Genomic DNA, 20,247 nt, shown 5'->3' on the forward strand with positions numbered 1-20,247 from the left:
AAAAATGATGGTATATTCCATTCCTTCGCTTGGGATTACTTATTTTAATTAGAAAAACAGATACCTTCCAAACAGTGCATAAAAGGAATAGTGGCACTCCTTTGTTCCAGTAAAAAAACCAAACCAAGAATGACAAATATAACTCAGAATCAACTATTGATAAGGCACAACAACGCAGCTTTAAAATGTTGGCCATATGTGATAGTCAGACAGGGCAAAGAACCTGGAAATGTGAAACCTGAACAACGATAATTATTCAATAGAACACAACCAAGCGCACAAAAGTATAATACTACTCTACAGTATTTAACAGGCATTTCGTGTTTCCATTTATTTGCCCTTCAAGGGATTTTAAGCGATGGCCACAACCACCGCTCAGCCGTATTTTCGGTAGCAACAGCAGATTATTAATCATCTTTAAGGTAAACATATCTATCTCTCTCTGTTAAAAAAAAGGGTAAACATATCTGTACAAAATTCGTTGATATTAGTTTGACAACTGGAAGCAAGTGTGAAATGGTTACTACAGCGACCACCTCGTATCAAGGTTGACATCAATAGCACACAGACCGGTGAGTTGACAACCTTGTGGTTCATTACTGCATGCAGGAGTGTACATAACTGAAATGCAGCAATGGTATGCAGGACTACTTTCAAGTGTATAGAGTTATAGAGCAAGAAACCACAGTGCTCATCATTTTCCCAAAAATTTGTGCCGCGGTATACCTGCCAATAAAAATATCTTTGTGAGAGTCGTACTCCAAACAGATACAAAGTTCAATAACTTGTCAGGTGCCATCATACCACAATAGAAATGAACAGGCAAGTTCTTAAAGAATCCAATATACAGAAGCCCAAAGATGAGTTGATCTTCATCGTAAAGATATATATATCTAAAAAACTGATAATTCAAAAAATGAATTTCAAATATTTCAAATGTCATTGTTGAGATTCCTGAAACAAATCACCTACTAGTTCAAGCAAAAGTGAAATATATTGAGGAAAGATGAAAATCTACTAATATTTCAACATTTGGCAGCAATTTCAGTTCTCTATCTAATGCACTATTTGCTATATTCTTTTCCCAAGAGTTGAAACACCATGTAACAGACAAAAAAACATTCCATGCAAGCCCTAAGTAGTAGTATAATGATTTCCAAACAATAATACATATAAAATCGATCATAAGGAAAATCATAAAGTTTCTCAATAATACTTGCACTGTATTTTTTTTTAAAAAAAAATCAATGCTTTCTCATCTGGTTACAAATTCCAAGATTTCGAGCATAATTATGTTTCAGATAACCAAAGTTTGATGTATAGAAGCTACAGCATTAAAAACTGTTCACTAAAAAAAACTTCATAATTTGAAGTTTTCTATAAATATAATCGAAGTTCGATATATGAAAGAAACATCAGTAAATTGTTCACAAAAAATACTTCAGGACACAAACTTATATAAATCCTAGAAAAAAAAATTAATTAAAACAGCATATCTGTGACCATAGAAAGTCAAATACATCAAAAGTAAAAGTAACTGAGGGAGTACCTGCAAATGAAGAGTGAAATTCTTCTAATATTCAAAAGGAGAGACCAAAATAATTATGTTACAGGAAGGCTCCGCAGTTTGTCACAGTGAGGTGTAGGGTAGTCCTTAGCCCATTGGCGCCTTTGGAGTTCCACATGACAGAATCTTCCCAGCATACTCTTGTAGTCTTTAAAAACATACTGCTCAAGATTATCTCTAGAAGAACTTCCTTCTGGAAACTGCTGGTCAAAATCTCGTTTGCTAACAAAGTACTCTACCCCATGCTTTTCAGTGACTTTTGATATAGCAAAATGGTTTGTCTTTTTAAGGGAATACTCAGGATGCCTTGCTGGAATGAAAGCAAACAAGACGAAAAACAGAACCCCTGCAAGGTGTACCAACATTGTTATGTTTATGCCTGACCCACCCTGTATCGGATGTTCCCTTCTCTGTTGTTGTTGTTGTTGTTGCTGCCAAGCTGTTCCTCTTGCTCTATAGGCATTATGAGAATGGAACATATTACCATGGGTGCCATAAAAGAAGGACCTGAATATCTCATCTGGATCTAAATCTTCTTCATAACCATAGAAGCTACTTCTTGCTTGCCTTTGTCTCCTTGTAGCTCTCTGCCTTGTGACATTGGAATACTGATGATCCTCAATGGCACCTGTTTGATCATAAGTTCTCCTTGACTGATCATTGCTTAGGCAATTGAAAGCCTTACTGACCAACTTAAATGCATCCTCTGCCCCAGGAGCCTTGTTCTTGTCAGGATGAACTTTCAGTGATAACTTCCTGTAGGCTTTCCTAATATCCTCTACAGAGCAACTTCTCCCCACTCCAAGAATTGTATAATAATCCTTGTTCTTTCTGATATTCCGAACCACTCTAACATTTTCCTCAGTGTAACCCTTATCAACATTAGAAGGACCAACAAATTCTTTAGGCAGATTTTGGGTTTCACCAACTTCACCTCTTCTGGCCTTGTATTGGCACGCAGCACCATTCAGGGTATCATAGTTCTTGGTTGTGGCCAATATGTCATGAATCGCTAGGCTGGGGTCCAATCTTTGGGCTATTCGAATGAATTTCTCTGCTTGTTGTTTATCTCCAGATGCAAGCGCAGTTTCTGCAAGCTTGACAGACCTCAAGGCCTCATCTTTGTTCCCATCCATGCCCTTAGTCTTTTTAGAACTGGATCATATACATATAGGACACCCAAATTGATAACTTTTAAACAGGGGCAAAAATTTCTTGACCTATGAAACAAATATCATTCAAAATCAATTGAAATCAAACTTAATGTTGTAATACAAAAAATTGAGTAAACTCTAATTCACTAGCATCTTATACTTGCAATGGCACAAAAATGGTATCTATCAAAAGGTGGATCAGCCTCAGAAATTAGGATGTAAACAAGTGGTACAACTAAGAGTACAAAAACTAAAGCAAACAAACTTAGGAAGGTCTGGTACGACAGGAGATAACTTAAGTGAAACAGATTGCCGCAGTGTGATTGTATGGAACTACCACAATTGATTGGATAAACCAACAGAGCACGATCAAAACAAGTAGCAAACCCATGCCAATTGCTAAACATATATCTCTTTTAGCTAAGAAATATATATGGAGTCTATTTCTGCATAAACCACATCAGCTTGGATATTTTGCAACTTCTTATGTCACTGGCTACATAAAGCAGTACCAGAGTAACGCTTTCACTTACATGCATCCATCCTAGGGAAAATTACTCTTTTGCCATGAAGTTTAGGGGCACATCACATTTGCCACAAAGTTCATGGGCTTTGTAAAAATCTGATATAGTTTAGTGGAAATCCACTGATTTGCCACAATGCCATGTGAAATGTCAAATTTCACTTCCCCGTCTTCCTCATATGCCATAATGCCATATTAATCTATCTCTATTTCCGGCCATCACTGCTCCCCGTCTCCAGCCAGCATCTAGCTTTCTGTCTGCTGGCGTACACTCCTCTACCACCATAAGTCAGCATGCACTCATCAACACTTCCAATAACTGCCCTCACCCCAAGTTCAGGTTGCCGGAAGTACGCCAAGCTCAAGCTGCCAGTGCAAGACTCTGAGCTCTGGTTATCAGTGCACGGCCGAGCTTTCAGCCACTGAGACCCACATGCTCAAGATTTGGTTGTCATCGCAGGTGGAGCTCAAACACTCTCACCGACGACGGTCAATCAACTACTGACCAGACCTATGGTGCACATGCTGGCAATTTGACATTCCTCGTACCCACTGTGGCAAAGAAGGACTCCTAGATAACTATGAGGCATTTTTACGGGCCAACGAGTTCGTTCCAGATGTAATTACGCACATCAATCTCTCTCTTGGGGGTGAAGGAGCAATTTTCTCTCCATCGCAACAGGCCATCAAACTAGCTAGCCCGACACCACGTGTAGTGATCGTCAGCCCGCCAGCAACCAGAAAAACAAGGCCTCCTTGACGGAGCGATCCTTGCAAAACCCTAGGTCAGGCGGCTTGAGACCGCATCGCCGCCGCCTCATTACCGAGCATGAGGCGATAATTCCAACCTCGCGGCAGCGGCGGCGCGGGGTACCAGTACCACTACCGCATCGAAGCGAGGAACCCAACTAACCGAAGACCCGGAGCTGGACGGGAACGATCCGCGGCGAGTTGACCTTACCGTGGGATGTGGTTAGAGATAGAACCCGGCAGGCACGGGGCTAATCGGCGACGTGGGGACGACGAGGAGGAGCACGACCGCCGCCGCCGGCGGAACGGGAGAACGGAGAGGAGAGGGAAGAAGGGGAGGAGGAGGCGGCACTTTTCTACAAAGCCCCTCGTGTTTCTCCGCTTATTACGAGTTAGCCCATCGAGCCGTGTGGGACACTGCGCTGTGGGCCCACCCCCCGCTCGCGCGAGGAGGCCTTAGGGTGACCGACGGGTGGGCCCTGCAGCGCGAATCGTAAAGCACGCGGTCTCCTTTTCCAATATCCGCCGCACGCCGCGTCGTCTCCTCCTCCTCCTCGCGCCGCTCGCTTCCGAAGCTTCTCGACCCCTCCGCCGCCGCCGCCGCCGCCTCTCCCTCCCTCTCCACCGCCGCCGCCGCAGGGTCGCAGGTGAGCTGGGTCTTCCCTCCCCCCTTCCTTCCTTCCTTCCTTCCTTCCTTCCCCTCCAGTCCACTGCCGCTGCTTCGGGGAGCGTAGTACTCCTCCTGCGCGCGAGTTCGAGCGTGCTCTTCTGTGCCGCTTGCTTGGTTTGGTTCTCGTCTCGTCTCGGCGGGGCGGGGCGGGGCGGGTGGGGTTGGATTTTTGTGGCTTTTTTTTTTGGTTTGCTTGGTTCTCCGGTAGATTCGGGAGCCCGCGCGGTTCTAAACCCTAGGGTTTTTTCTTCGATTCGGCGGCGCAGCAGTTGGGTTCGTAGTTGTCAGGGGGGAGCTAAGATGCAACGCTATACCTCGTTTTGTTTGCCTGAATAGTTTGTAGGCGTGATTGTGGTGCTTGGGTTTAACGCTATGGCCATCTGATGTGTTGTCTGGCAGGAACGATGAGCCGGCGCAACAGCTGCACCATCTACGTGGGCAATCTCCCCGGCGACATCCGCGAGAGGGAGGTGGAGGATCTCTTCTATAAGGTGGGGCACCAATTACGTTAGGAGGTCGTGTGCAATGTAATAGTGTTTGTTATCCTCTGGTAGTGAAGTGGCAGATTAGTATGAATTTTGTTTTGGTATCAACGAGTCCGTCTGTAGCTGCTTTCAGGACTTCGAGACGCAAATATTTAGGGGTTATGGGTGTTGTTGGAATGTTGGGGGCAATACTGCTTTCTTAGCTTTATATTAAAGTGAAGTGGGTACATATGAGAGTGTGGAATTATATATTTGCCTACAGTTCTCTGTTGTTTGGTTGGAGCATTTCTTCAATGTCAATTCTGCCATAGTCAGTTGGGCCTTTCTTTTTTTTTTTAACCTAGTTGGCACCTCTTTGCTGTTGCCATCTTATGTGGTGCTATGGAAGGATGTAGGTAGAAGCATAGAACAATTGTCATCACATAGTTACTAAGTTTTTTTATATCTTTATTTTCTAGATTGAATATTCATACATATAGAATTTAACTTTTTTTCCCATTACTTTTGCTTGTGCAGTATGGCCGTATTGTGGATATTGATTTGAAAATTCCTCCAAGGCCTCCTGGTTATGCTTTTGTTGAGGTAAGGGATTATGGGTGTTATATTGACTACTTGCCATGAGCATATTCTTTCTAGATTTTTGTTCACATTTTATAATATGAACTATTCCCTCCGTCCCAAAATATAATCACTTCTAGAGTTTTTTTCACGGGTATTAAGGACATATGTCAAATCAAATGGTGAGGGGCTCGCATCAAATGATGAGATTAGATGCCTGATCTTCCAATAGGTTTGATTTGGCGATGTCAAGAAGTTTTTGATCAGCCGATCATCACATCATAACCACTACACCGGCACGTCTAGTCGCTAATTCGCTATCAACCATGCTCCCACGTGATCGACCACACCACGAAAGTTTTCCTCTTACAAACAATCAAATAAATTCAGAAGACAAGAAAATCACAATATGAATTGCGGATGAAAGATTAAGCACATGAATTTGGGATTCCCCAAACTGATCTAGTGGCGAAATTGCAATGTGGACAACAAAATCTATGCAAAACTCAAACCCTAATGGCGATGACAGCTGGCTATTTTTGAGTTACATGAGGTGGAAGGTCGTGTATGATATCGACTAACCAAGCAAGACTCAATTACAAGGCCTAAGGCCCAAAACAAATTCAGACTGGAAGAGGTACGTGACTCATTTTGCAGATTTTGGACAGCTCAGGAGAAATTTCGACGTGGGGCTAAAACCACATGAAAGTAGACTTCATAAGCTTTCCAACAAGTACTCATGAGCCTCGAGAATCCTTCTGGATGAGCGGCTAATTCTCAGGAGGGCTGAATCAAATCCAAAACATGTGGAACTTTTTGTTTTGTCTAGCATGGCCCAAAAGTGACGTGGTAACTTGGGAGAACATTTGAGGAAGACTGTGGGCTGATCTCAATCAACTTCTTTAATTAATCATCTATTCCGTTCTGTATGCTCGCTCTATTCACTTCACCCATGCAAGTACTTCTACGAATGGTAATACACAAAACTCATGGTGCAGTGACATTTCTTCAAATGTATAACAAATAAATCTTATATAAAAGTTTGCACATTTGGTTTATTGATGCGTAACATACGTATGCTGATATCTGAGCCGGTTATGTCCTAATGAAAGTTGCTATATTATGGGATAAATTTTGAATGCTAGAAGTTCCTATAATTTGGATGGAGGGAGTACCATTTTATTAAGTCATCATCTTGTTTTTTGATATGTTCCTTTTTTGGGGGTCTGTGAACAAAATTAGCACATGAAAACTGACCGCGAACACTGGCTTAATCAATATCTAGCCCAAAGTGGTTGTCTAGTTTTTAGTCAATGGTGATCCACAATAAATGGAGAGCCAAAGAACATTGAACCTTTACTAATTCTTTTTGTATGGTGAAAACTCGAAAGTTGGCAAATTTTCATAACACTACTTCGGCTTGGTGTGAAATAAAGCAACCCCTGGATAACAAATTTTGGAGGTTCCATTAGAATGATGTGTTAGGAACCCAGGAGTGTTTTCAGCTTTGAATATGAGGAAGCGAGAAGGGGAATCAGAGTGCTTTCATTCTATTCTTTGACTGGACTTGTTCCCAACCATAGCAAGAGGCTCTTAAGGCTGGCAATTATATGCAAGATGATGATTAAATTTGTTGTTTTATGGTAAAACATTCTATGTCAGCTTATATCACAGGCATCTCTTAGCAAACCATGCAATTAGTTTAGAGCTGAAACCTAGGAATATACTATTGCAACAACTTGCCACTAGTGGACTCCTCAACTGGCTTGCTTGCTTGTCTATGAACCCCTAAAGGTCACACATTACTGTTCTCCTGCTTTGCCTTGCTACTACTGCTGCTCTTTTCATAACACATTTTTATATTCTGTTCTGAATATTTAGGAATAGCAGAATGGGCAGATCTTGGCACCAATAAAAAAAAACTATGTTTTAAGGTTATCTTGCTTTTGTATATTGGACCTGTGGTTTCTCATTGGCAACTGTCACAACTAACGACAGTGATATGATGTGAGCAGGGCTTGTTTAGGGGTGTGTGAATTGTGATTAATTGCCGTAAGTATAGGCAAGGACAAAAGAGGAGGATGTAGCAGTAGAAAAGGAGATGGAGGCTTAGGACCCTGTAGTTGTGGCAGGGGCAGCTTAAGGGTTAGCATGTAGGCAAGAGAATGGAAAAACCCAATTTCGTTGCTTTAAGCTCATGAGGAATTTGGGCGACGAGGATGGACTAAAAGTGTAAGGGATGAAGGAAAATTGACATACCATCAATGAGCCTTTCCATATAGTATAAAGATAAAAAGGTCACACAAACTTGCTTTAGGCTGCATTTGAGCTGGCATGAAGGGAGGAAAAAATCACTTGTTTTTCATGATCATGCTTTCTAAACTGCTAAACGATGTGTTTTTTGTAAAAAAATTCTATAGAAAAGTTGCTTTAAGAATCATATTAATCCATTTTCAAGTGTGAAATAATTATTACTTAATTAATTATGCGCTAATAAATTGCCTCATTCTATGTGATCTTCTTTTTCACTCTCAAACTCACCCTTAGGCCTTAGAGGAAACTTAACAAGAAGCTTCAAATCCAGTTTTGCTGAACTATCTTAACTTCTTAAGAAATGTTTTGTCAAAATTAATCTAGAACTGATTGCACAGATAGCACCTTAGAGTCTAAGAAGAATAACAAACATGGTTCCTTTTGCAGTTTGAAGACCCCCGTGATGCGCAGGATGCAATTCATGGCCGTGATGCATATGACTTTGATGGCCACAGGTTGCGGGTAAGTCGATCGTGCATGATATGTCATATTTCTTGAGAGACTGCCAGGTGGTGAAGATGAAATTTATTTATTTATTTGTGACAAGAAAGATGATCTTTCTCATAATGTTTTTTCCATACCTCTATTTAGGTGGAGTTAGCTCATGGTGGCAGAGGCCCTTCTTTTGATCGGTCAAGCAACAATAGCAGTGCTGGGCGCCGTGGTGCCTCTAGACGTACTGATTACCGTGGTACGTACTTCTGTACTCAACTTTTACAATCTTGATTGGATACATCAGTGTTCTTATTTGCTTGATTCATGGAATGTGCAGTTATGGTTACTGGATTACCTTCGTCAGCATCATGGCAAGATCTCAAGGTATGGATGCAGATGACCTCCCATACAACTGTTCATGCTTCATGAATCTTGATTTTTATTTCCATTTTCAGGATCATATGAGGCGAGCTGGTGATGTCTGTTTCTCTGATGTTTATCGTGAGGGTGGAGGTTAGTACTGGACACTTTTAAGTTGCTCTTCTACATGGTTGTTAAGGCGGTAAGGCGGCCCCACACTGCCTTACCGCTATAGCGGTTAAGCGTAAGACGGGGCAACACCTTAGATGGTCAAAAACAAATAAGGTGGCAAACAAAATAACCTAATATGATAGCAAATTAAACATGTATTTTAACATACATTAATTTAATCAGAGGAGAAGAGCATCAATCTGCTATAAATACAAAGAACATGGTCAGGGAGTAGGAAAGGAACAGAGGGTAAGCAGACGATTAGTAGATGAAGAAATAAACTTTTAGAACAGAGATAGATGGTCACAAAAGAGTAGAGTAAGCAGAGGAGCACAGGAAGGAACAAAGCAGAGGAAGGAGCAGAGCAGGGGAGACAAGAAAATATTTGGATCGTCCTTGCAAAGGATCGTCGCTGGCATCACTAGACGATGGGGTCGCTGTGGGGTCATTGCTGGCTTTCTGCCCCCTCTAGTCCTCTGATCTAATCTGATCTGATTTGGCGCGCTAGTTTCCTTTTCACGCCAAAAAGTAGCACCATGTTCCTTTCCCTTCGCACACAAAGGCTAGCGCCCAATTTTTTTTCACGCGCATGGGTCCACCGTGGCAAAATCGCACCTCCCCCCTCCCCTTCTATGGCGTCCTTTTCTCTCACTATAGCGCCATTACCCACCATGGCGATGCCACTGTGATGCCTTAGTGTCAAGGCAGACGCCCTAGACAATTTGGCAAGGCGAGGCAGACGCCATGCTCCCTGGTAGCGCCTTACCGCTGCAGCGACGCCTTAACAACCATGCTCTTCTGTTGCTGATGTTAATTTTGGTATGAATTGGACTAGTAGTTTGATAGCACAACGGTCATTCAATCTGTATTATTTTGTACCATTTATGTTTCAGCAGTTCTTATTACTAAAATTTTTTATGTGTTGCAGCAACTGTTGGAATTGTTGATTATACCAACTATGAGGATATGAAACAAGCAGTAAGTTGAATTTGTTCTATGCATATGCTGTGTACACTGCCATCTGGAAATTCATGTTATGGCTGGTTCCTTTAATAATAGAAAAAGGGAACTTTGTGATATGCTAGACACCTACTTTCTCCCCAATCATGCATGTGCTTGTGTTTCCAAGAAGATAAAACTGACATGCAGTTTTTTGTTATGGTATAGATACGAAAGCTTGATGACTCAGAGTTCCGTAATGCATTTTCACGGGCATATGTCAGGGTATGGTCATACTGAAAATGTGTTGTTTCTGCACTTCATTTCACCTAATCAGTAGTTGAAAATTTACATACTCATGGGAATGTGCTGTAACAGGTCAAGGAGTACAATTCTACTAAGCGCAGCCGCTCTTGCTCCAGAAGCCGAAGCCACAGCCGCTCTATCTCAAGAAGCAGAAGCCGAAGCCGCTCTATCTCCAGAAGCAGAAGCCGTAGTTATAGCAGAAGCAGGAGTCCAAGGTATGGTTCAAATCTCATAATGCTCAAATGAGTTTATTATGGTAACAATAACACGAACGTTATTACATCGTGCTGTTTATTGTTTCCAGATCTAGGTCTGTTTCTCGGTCTCGTTCACCAGTGAAAGAAAGGTATGAACAGTTCCATTTCGATTTTGATTTTTTTTTTCAAAGTTAAGAAAACGGGCAGCATTGGCACATTATCTTCATATTTGCTATTAAAAGTAGACATGATTTTTGAAGAAATGTAACCCCTCCAATGTTGATTATTCAATTTTGATTATGTGATTAGCCTGTGTGATTCCATCTCTCTCTGACAATTGCAAGAAAGGAAATATTATTAACAACTCAAATGAGTTATGGTAACAATAACATGAGAGTTATTACAGTTTGATGTTCTTCGCTTCCAGATCTAAGTCTGTTTCACGGTCTCCCTCACCTGCGAAAGAAAGGTATGAATAGTTCCATTTCGATTTTGAATTTTAACAACATATTACATGGTTGATGAAAAGCTTTCGATTCATTCCAATGGTGCAGTACTAAGATTCTCCAATTAATACTATGTTACAAAGTTAAGAAAGTAACTAGCATTTGCATGCATTATCTTCATATTTGCTATTTAAAAATTACACATGATTTTCTAAGAAATGGACCGCCTCCAATATTGAACATTCAAAATTGATTATGTGATTAGCCTCATAGCCTGTGTGATAGATCACATGATTCACATATCTCTCTTCATAAAATGAAGTAGACCTGGCTCTTTATATTCTCGTGTAAATTTGTAATTTCCTTTCTGGTTTGTACTTTACATCTTATGCTTTCGAGATGCATTTTTTTCTTCTGTACATGCACTTTGAGTTTCCACTCTTGATTATTAAACATGCAGAAAACTGGATAGCTGTCATTTGTTGTTGAAAATTTGCTCTTGTCTTTCTTAGATTTGGGACATGCAGCGATCTGGGTTGCATTGGTAGGATATTGGATGCTTTGAGAACCAGACGATGGTTTGGAACGTTGGATAGTTCTGCTGGCTAGTGACATACTGTATGACAAGTGGACTACAACCAGCAATAGGATTTATGGAGCAAAGATAGGGCTGGCGCTAAACATATATGGACTTATGGAGTGCATTTCGTGGTATAATCGAAATACTATGACTTACACATTTCTGTTCTCAAATGTAAACTTGGCCATGCACCCCTATTCTCAAATATAGACCTCACCTTAATGTTAGAGTTTATTTCTAAAGTACTTTTCAATGAAATAAGTGTGTTCAGCGAATAGCTAGAACTGAAGTGTGTGATCCATCGTGGCTTCGTCTTCATTTGGAAGATTCGTGATTTCCTCTTTCTAAAACAACATTTACTTTTAAGGTCTGTCAATAGTATTTCAAAAGATAACATGCACATTGGAAAAAGGTGAGCTCTTTACCTGTGCTCATCCAAAACACTCCTCCCTAGCTTTAATGTTTGCTGCTCTCATGTGTGTTGATGTTACCATATTCACCTATGTTTGGATCAAACTCTTGTAATAGAGCATTGCTTGCTAACAATTTCATCTTTTTTGGAACATTTCGCAAATCACCATCAAGATCCCCATCCCCTGCTACTTCTGTAAGTTTTCCAAACAACGTAACTTATATTCTATAAATTTGTTCCATATGGTAACCATTGTCTCGTGCAGCCTCAGCCTCCCCGCGAGAAGTCTGCAAGCAGGAGCCCTGTCAAGAGCAGAAGTTTATCCCGATCCCAGTCTCCTGTATACATTCACCAAAAGCTCTGTATTTTTGTGAGCCTTTAATATGATTGAAGTTTTTGTATTTATATGATCTGTGCTTCCTTTCAGGCGAAGTCTGAGTGAAGATGGATGCACTTGAAGGTGCCAGTTATATTTCATAATGATTTGCTGAGCTGAGTTTGGAAGGCATTAGATCGTGGATTATGGTTTCCCTGTTTCGTCTTTACCATTGAATTGTTGTTACTTTCACATTTAGAAAGTGGTTGTTTCAACTGTTGCTTGTTCATGTCGTAATATTTGTCGGAAAGATTGTATGTATTACATGCCTTGGCATTAGCATTTTACTTGTCATCACCAATCTAACATATATCGTAGCACATGGTGCTTTAACTTCATTCCATAGAGTACTATTATGAACTCTGCTGTATTCTAAGTTCAACTGTCGCTTCATCCATTGTTGTTTGCGTTAAGAGTTTGTGGTTGTGTACTTGTGTGGACCTATTATGTTGTGATTATATAAAGTGGCTTTCCTCGCTTAGTTGGTATTATTGGGCAACCATTGATGCGTACTGTTGTACCGTTGTTCCGTAACGGCTTATGAGCGTCATACGTCCGGTTTTCGCTTGGTAGGGGTATCTCTACGGGCGTGTTTGATTGTTTGCTTAAGGTATGGCTTGCCGCTTGCATCCGTTAATAACCTTAAGACTGTTTAGTTGCCTCGTCAGGTGGGATGAGCGAGGCTGATAGCGTGTCTAACTGTTTATCTAAATTTGGTATTTTATATCTTTGTCTAAATTTGGTATTTTATATCTTTGTCTAAATGATCATATAAGAAAGATTTCTTTCTCTATATATATGTTCGTACATATCCAACTATATTCTATAAATATATATTAGCCATAAATTTTTTTCTTAAGTATATGCTACATCTCCATTTGAAGTAACGAGAGAGAATGGAGTTTTTTTTTCTTTCCATATGGATGATGGCTAAATATGAAGTACGTGTTCGATGAATTGCTAGATCATATTTTTAGTGTACTCTTTTTTGTAGATGAAGTATAAGATGAATGTATTAGGCATTCTCTAAGAGCAATTTCAACAGTTACCCAATTTTTATTTCCTAAATCTTATGTTTTAGCAAGTTTGTAAACAATATAGTAAAGAAAAAAATGTTTCATCCCTAAGAGTTAGGGATACTACACTTGCAAAAAATAAAATCAGTCCTCAAGATCGTTGGAAGTTGACGTTAGACGAGAGGGAGATCGCATCCAGCAACCCGGAGCAGCGCCGTCGCCGGCCCGCGACGTCCGGCGCCATGCCGCACTGCTCTTGCTAATTCAAGTCGAAGGTGCTTGCTGCTTACAAAGTCACACCCGCCTCACCCCAACTGCACCGTCTCATCCCAACTGCATCACTCATCCAAAGGAAGAACACTAGAACAGAACAACTAGTCTGAGAAGCAATACAAGATCAATGAGCACAAGCAACACTTCATATAATCAATTAAGCATTTCGGTTTTCAGGATTAACTATGAACCTGTTGTACTCGTCATTTTTCAGGAAATGCTCGCCGGAGGCCGTGCTGCGGGGTAAAGCGCGCGGGGCGGGGCGAGGCGCTGCGCCAGGAGGCGGGCGTGCGGCGCCGGGGGCGCGAGGGCAATGCTGTGCGTGGGGCGGCGGGCGCTGGAGCGCGGCACCGGGCGGCGGGCGCGGTGGCGGGGGGGGAGGGGATGGGCGACGCAGGCAACGGCAAGCAGGCGAGGGGCCGCGGCCGGGAACGGGCCGCGGAGTGCGGGAACGAGCCTCAGCGACGGTGGGACGCCGGTCGGCGGCGGCTCGGGCAGTGGGCGACATCGGGACTCCACGTTAATTTCTAGGCGAAGGTGCGAGAGAAACCCAGCGTCGTACTTTTTTTATGTCAAGTGAAATTCGGACTTCCATATATACGCATAAACGAGAAGATATGACAAATTGCTAAAATTTAGGAATCCGGATGACAAACTGTTGGAGACAGTTTTTTTACAATTTGCCAAAAAACAGAGATGTCAAGTTAAAATAGGTAGCTGTTGGAGTTGCTCTAAGCGCATGCCTAGTCTGTCTTTTGAACTCTAATCTCTTTGGATAAGTTCATTTTAAAACACAGCAATGGTAAAAACATAGCAATAGATTTTTTTTATAAGAATGCATATACCAAACAGAGTATTGCAAAATAAAAGAAAAACATACAAAAAATTATTTGAATAAGCGGTAGAAAAGCACATCAATTATATTAGAGGTCCAAATAAAAATTTTCAAGGGATTAGACCTGATGCCAACTTTTTCTAAAGATCTTCATCTATCTTTTCACTTCTGCTTATACTTATAAGTCAAAATTTGAATTTTTAATCTTAAATTTGGAGCTGATTTTGGAGTTTTTTAAGTGAAGTTTATTTTCCACCCTTGACTTTTAGATCGCCAAGAATACATATATAAAAGTTTTATTCATAAAATATTTTTCATTTGCAAATGTAATGTTGATCTTTTCATGAAAAAACCAAACAATCAAAATACTTCACGCATGGAACCATTTCAAAGGAATTTTATAGATTTCGAATGTGTGTAATCCTTTGCTCCAAATAGCCATATAGGAAATTTTCTAGATGATTAAATCCTAAAAAAACTTCCACATTTTCTTTGTTCCAAATAAATCTTTATCCTCCAATTATTTTTCGTTGGTATCGGCCACGTGTTTTCAGTTTATATGGCGCAAACAAAAAATGCTTTCCAAGCAGGCCGCCATCAGTGGACCAATTCCACCATATGCACATGCCTGTAGCACTCGATTCTGTGGGTTACGAAAGCAACCGATGACGAGCGAGTGTATGCTTTGATGAGGGTGTGTCGTCCAAAAGTCCCTGTCACTAGCAATGTTCTTCAGGCCACGAAGTCTCACGACTTGTCTTTTCGCTTCTACTTAAATTTATAATTTAAAAATTTAATTTTTAGTCTTATATAAATTTAAAGTTAGTTTCGATATTTTAACTAAAGTTTATTTTGTAGCCTTAACTTTTAAATATATAAGAATACGTTTATAAAAATTTTATTTATTAGTTATTTTTCGTTTGTAAATGTACCAGTTGACCTTTTCTATAAAAAGCCAAGCAATCACCCTCTAAACAACCTTCTATTTGCATGTAAAAAGAATATTATGCCCGGTTTGTTTTGTGTGGTTGTTATTGTTAGTGCTAGTAAGTTGTATGCTTTTGTTTGCTGTCGAGAGAAATAGAATAGATAGAAAGGCGGCACCCAAGGCATTTCTTTCACCCACATGTGGCGATTACTTGGTGTAGGGCAAGTTAGCCAAAAAGAATTTTGAGGTACGTGGCTGTATTATTGGCTACCTAAGATTAGAGGACTTAAAATGTTTTGTGTAAAAATCCAATGAAACTTTTGTGTTCTTAAGGAGCCTTTAATAGTGCGGCCTAATTATAGCATAGAGCCAAACTGTTACTAATTAATAAGATGGGGTGCATCGTCACTCGTCACATCCAAAATAGGAGTGTAGCGCATCACATTTTATTTGTTTGTTTATGAATAGCTGAATAAATTTATCTTGTATAACTGGTCAGCTATAGTGTTTTATTTTTATAACATAATTCTTGCATATAGTTATTGAGGGTAGTTTCCACACTGATAAAATTGTTTGATAATCTCCACTTAGATTTCTCTCTTCTATCACAAAAGTATTGAGCCAAAAAAGAATTTTGAGTTTTGCACGTATATGACAATGTGGCTGAAATTAGTGGTATCATAATTATAACGTAGAACCAAACTGTTGCTATTAAGCGGTGGACTTCTGACTTTGTGGTGCGTCACTTGGATAAGTCATCACATCCAATATAGGAGTATTGTGTATGACATTTATTATTGTTGGTTTGTTTTGTGAGTCTTTTGAGTGATAATGATGACGAAGAGGTATTCAAGCCAAACCAAGTAATAAAAATCTATTAATTATACTTGTGCATCCGTTAGATTGGAGAACAACTGTGCAGTCGTCCAAATGTTAGTTGTACTTTGAACAAAATTCTACACATAATGCTCTATCATGCTCATCTAGTCGTGCTTAATTTAAATGCCAATGTAGCAGTGTTGGCAGATCTTGGCTTAATGCGTGGCTTTACACTAATACTATGTAATGAGGATAGCATTGCATGTATTGTGACCAACACCATGACCTACATAAGAGGATTCTATACCCACACCATGATCAAAGATTTCTCAAATGTGTGAAGTGGCAATTGTTGGTGTCCACATTGGAGCCATGGAAGGTGGAGAAGGATGATAATACTAACCATGTTTGGTGAGCAAGTTGGAAGCCATGGGATGGGAGTAGGAATGTAGGATGGAGTAAGAAGAGAGCAAAGAAGAATGTGGGGTAGTTTGATTCAGTAATAGCATGTAATACTCCGTCTATTCTAAAATAAAAGTATTTCTAAAAATTAGATTTTATTTCATAATATACTCATTTCTATAATATCCACAACACTATTTCTTCACATCAATCACTTTCTATTCAAATTTGTTCTCATCTTTTCTCATCATACCTCCATATATCTACCCTCTCAGCTTCTTTCATTTTACATTTATTGAGGTGTATCAAAATATTTTCTTTTTATACCAATTTATTGAGGGGTATGCCAGGGTACCCTGCACAACAGTAGATTATTTCCCACTCATTTGTGTAATTTTTGTTTCAGATATCACTTCTTTCTGGTTGCTGACAATTATTTTTTTTCTGGTTGCAGAATGTAATTTGGTCTGATGGGTGGATGCGGCACACTCTTAATTTTGCAATAAATCGATCTTAAGGTCAAGTGGATCAAAATCAAAAGGATAGCTGAGAGAACATGAGCAAATCCATCGCCATGTTGCAGGCTAAATGAAGGATCAAGTTGAATGGATAGTGCTATCACTACAGAGAAAGTAGTGGATTTTGTTGATGTCCAATAACCTTGCCAGTTTTGTTATTTTGTTTCTTTATTTACAAAGTTGATGGGTATTTATCATAGTTTATTTCTCTATTAATATCTCTGTACATATACCTGGAACAAATGACTTTGTTTGAATGCATATGATGTTAGCGAATGGTCTATAAAAACCAGAGTGCTTCCCCTATTCCATTCCCCACCTACTCTCAGCAGGTGTAGGGTGTACATATAATTTCTTTCTATCTCCTGGAGTAATATTTTTTTTAAAGAAGAGTATTTTTATCTGACCTCTATATCCACCTGAATATATGCAGTCATTTTTTTTATTTTGAGAACTTAGCTCAAGTAGAGGATTTAGCCTTTCAAATACCCAATCTGACATTCATACTCCTATAGAAATTTGAACCTAGGATCTTAGATGCATCTGCTAAAACAATAATACATTAGTGCACAAAGCTTCGTATATTTGCAAAAAAGTAAAATCAGAGAATGATCTATGCAGTTGCCAAATTTATTACGACAAACACAACAGCAGTTGCATTATGCAATGCCTTTAACAAAGATCCCCTAAATTGCATTTTTTTTTTTTGCCCTTCTTTCTTGACAAGACAAGCAAAAAGGATCAAAAGGTTGGATTTATTCCCCATCAGAAGAAGCATGAACCAGCTGAGCGTGGGAACCAGCGTGCTTAGGTTCCAACTCATACGAGATCATCTCAAGACAAGGAACGAATGCTAGCTGCTACTGCTAGCGATATTTGATCCCATCCATCTCCCTGATCGCGGAAGATTAGGCCACCTCCAATAATAGAGATAACATCCTATCTCTAAGCATTCTAAAAGACAACTTCTTAAAGAGTTTATCTCTTAGCAAATAACTCATAATACAAATCATCCTACAATTCATTCTTACTTAGTATTAAAATATATGTAAAAAACTACACTCATTGGAGGTGGCCTTAGAGCAGGTACAATAGCATGCTATAAGCCAACTATAAACATATTTTAAAGAGATAGGAAAGGAGAGAGAAGAGTAGTGAGCTACTATTTCATAGTCAGCTACAGCTGCAGCACGGGCTATAAGACATAGTGTGTATGACATGTGAACTATGTATTAATGTTTTATAGGTAACTATTATATAAATTAGCTATTAGATTAACTATAGATAAATTAAAGTTAATAGTTGGCTATACTATTGAACGCAACGACAGAGGGACAGACGTGTGCTTTTGTTCCACAGGTGTGTACGCTCCGCCCCAGTAGGCCACGCTTTTGACCTGGCAGCTGGGTCACGGTGATGCGCAAGTCTACCATGTCACTTGCCCATGTGGCACTTTCTCACCCTTAAACCTGTGGTATTGTGTTAATTGGATGGAAAGCATAGGGTTATATAACAGAATAAATTGAAATTTGTGTTTATGTGATATATATTGGCTATAAAACATGGGGGTTTCCGAAATTCATTCGTTTAAAAAATAGAGAGAGTATAATAGTACTTACTCCATTTCAGAATATAAGATGCTCTTGTTTTTTAGAAAATCAGCCTTTGTAACTTTTAAATCTTAATTATACTAGCACATCCAAAAAATGAATGTTATGTTGTTAGATTTGTATTTAAATGCACTTTCATATAATTTTAATTTTGTAGAGAGTATATATATGTATATATAATGATATAATTTAATATTCAAAACTATACATTCGAGTATGATAGAGGTAGTATATCTCAAATCATTGATTTGTAAATGAACGGATAAGATCACCAACTAATGCAGTAACACGGCACTTTGTATATATCGCAGCATTACTCATGCAATGTACAATATATGGCTTGAGAGGAGTGACCCCATTGGTCGTAGATGCCACCGTGGCGAAAAAGGAGTGGCTTACAAACATGTCTGCAGAGTGCCATCTGCAAGCCAAAGGATCCCCATATAAAAAAGGTGTGTTATTCAAGCAAGGAGAGGCAAAAACCATGGGTTTTGGGGGCGATGGATGGTCACTCTCACATATAACCAGGAAACTTTAGCACCACCGACCGTTGTTGGGAAGGGGTCATCCTTGTCCCTAGGCAGACACAACCGCAGCTGCCACGACCACTGCTGCCACCATGGTTATGAATATCTAGATCTGGAAGCTCATAGTCATCATTGGCATTTAGTGACTAGGTCAATGACCGCTGATATCTGGCAAGAAGGAAATGATGAAAGGGGTACATACTGCGAAGCTGGAGGACGAGGAGTAGGAGATGACAACAAACTGATGTTGGGATCAGAAGTAGAATTGCAACAAGACTGAGAGGAGGGAGTGGTAGATAAAAGATAGGTAGTGACTAACATGTGGGGCATGTTTTAATTTGTAAATAGATTTCCGCTTAAGAAGATTTCATTGCAAAATTTTATAATGTCATGTTAATTTATAGGTAGAAGTAAAAATAGAAATGGTTGACTAAATGAATACTATGATGCATTGAGAGAGAGGGCTGTAATTTCAACTGTGGCTTATATTCTTTTGCTTAGGTGGATCTTGAGGCTACTAGTTAAGGGAACATCATATTGCTTAGGCCCTAAAACAATTTATTGCATCCGTCTTAAAGTATATAGGGTTATATATGTTTTTATTAAAAAAAGGATTATGGTTGAAGCAAGAAATAGTTATGATTGGGGGTTGAAATGTTAAAAAAATAAATGGAGAAATATTATGATTAATTGAGATAAAACAGTATATCAAGGATTGTTATATTTTTGAGGAAAATTTAAATTGTAAGAAGTTGCATCTGTATTTTAAGATGATTTAAGACAAAGGAAGCTGAGTTTGGTTGGTTTGATATCATTGGATTGGAGATGGCTACCCAAAATTTTGAGGTGTTTGATTCATGGGCGAGCAAGAAATAGGGCAACTACCAAAGAAATAAGAACAAATCAGGCGGGTTTAACCATGCATATTTTGCTTCTCATGATATGGCCTATTCTAGTGTGTTTCTTTTGTGTTAGCAATCTTTAAATAACCTTTTCGTTCAAATTATTTCATAAATCTATAATCCAATTACACTATTATATATATTACTATTATATATACACATATATAAAAAAAAA

General features: G+C 39.5%; 2 protein-coding genes across 8 annotated transcripts; one reads left to right on the forward strand and one right to left on the reverse strand.

Annotated features, from left to right (window-relative positions):
• Nucleotides 1-303: 303 nt before the first annotated feature.
• LOC102701447 (chaperone protein dnaJ 49) lies at nt 304-4,330 on the reverse strand. The gene is made up of 3 exons (XM_006654245.3): nt 4,206-4,330; nt 1,550-2,787; nt 304-726 (listed from the first exon to the last, which is right to left on the reverse strand). The coding sequence occupies exon 2, from the start codon at nt 2,701-2,703 to the stop codon at nt 1,603-1,605; it is 1,101 nt and encodes a 366-aa protein (XP_006654308.1). The 5' UTR covers nt 2,704-2,787; nt 4,206-4,330; the 3' UTR covers nt 304-726; nt 1,550-1,602.
• Nucleotides 4,331-4,553: 223 nt separating this feature from the next.
• LOC102701725 (serine/arginine-rich-splicing factor SR34-like) lies at nt 4,554-12,580 on the forward strand. 7 transcript variants are annotated; one of them, XR_001550403.2, is made up of 15 exons: nt 4,554-4,641; nt 5,064-5,155; nt 5,666-5,731; nt 8,408-8,482; nt 8,612-8,711; nt 8,793-8,839; nt 8,911-8,968; nt 9,915-9,964; nt 10,154-10,210; nt 10,304-10,446; nt 10,536-10,577; nt 10,835-10,897; nt 11,387-11,585; nt 12,040-12,061; nt 12,132-12,197. XR_001550403.2 is itself a non-coding variant. In XM_015837831.2 (15 exons), exons 2-15 carry the CDS (start codon nt 5,069-5,071, stop codon nt 12,302-12,304), a joined length of 915 nt encoding a protein of 304 aa, XP_015693317.1. In that variant the 5' UTR covers nt 4,554-4,641; nt 5,064-5,068; the 3' UTR covers nt 12,305-12,580. The 7 variants fall into 7 exon arrangements, 4 of the variants coding, with proteins under 4 accessions (XP_015693317.1, XP_015693318.1, XP_015693319.1 ...); XM_015837831.2 differs by lacking the exon at nt 11,387-11,585 and adding an exon at nt 12,294-12,580 and having other exon boundaries at nt 12,021-12,061; nt 12,132-12,206; XM_015837832.2 differs by lacking the exon at nt 11,387-11,585 and adding an exon at nt 12,294-12,580 and having other exon boundaries at nt 12,132-12,206.
• The last annotated feature ends 7,667 nt before the right edge of the window (nt 12,581-20,247 follow it).

The sequence above is a fragment of the Oryza brachyantha genome, chromosome 5 (genome assembly GCF_000231095.2).
Source record: "Oryza brachyantha chromosome 5, ObraRS2, whole genome shotgun sequence".
NCBI classification, from domain to species: Eukaryota; Viridiplantae; Streptophyta; class Magnoliopsida; order Poales; family Poaceae; genus Oryza; species Oryza brachyantha.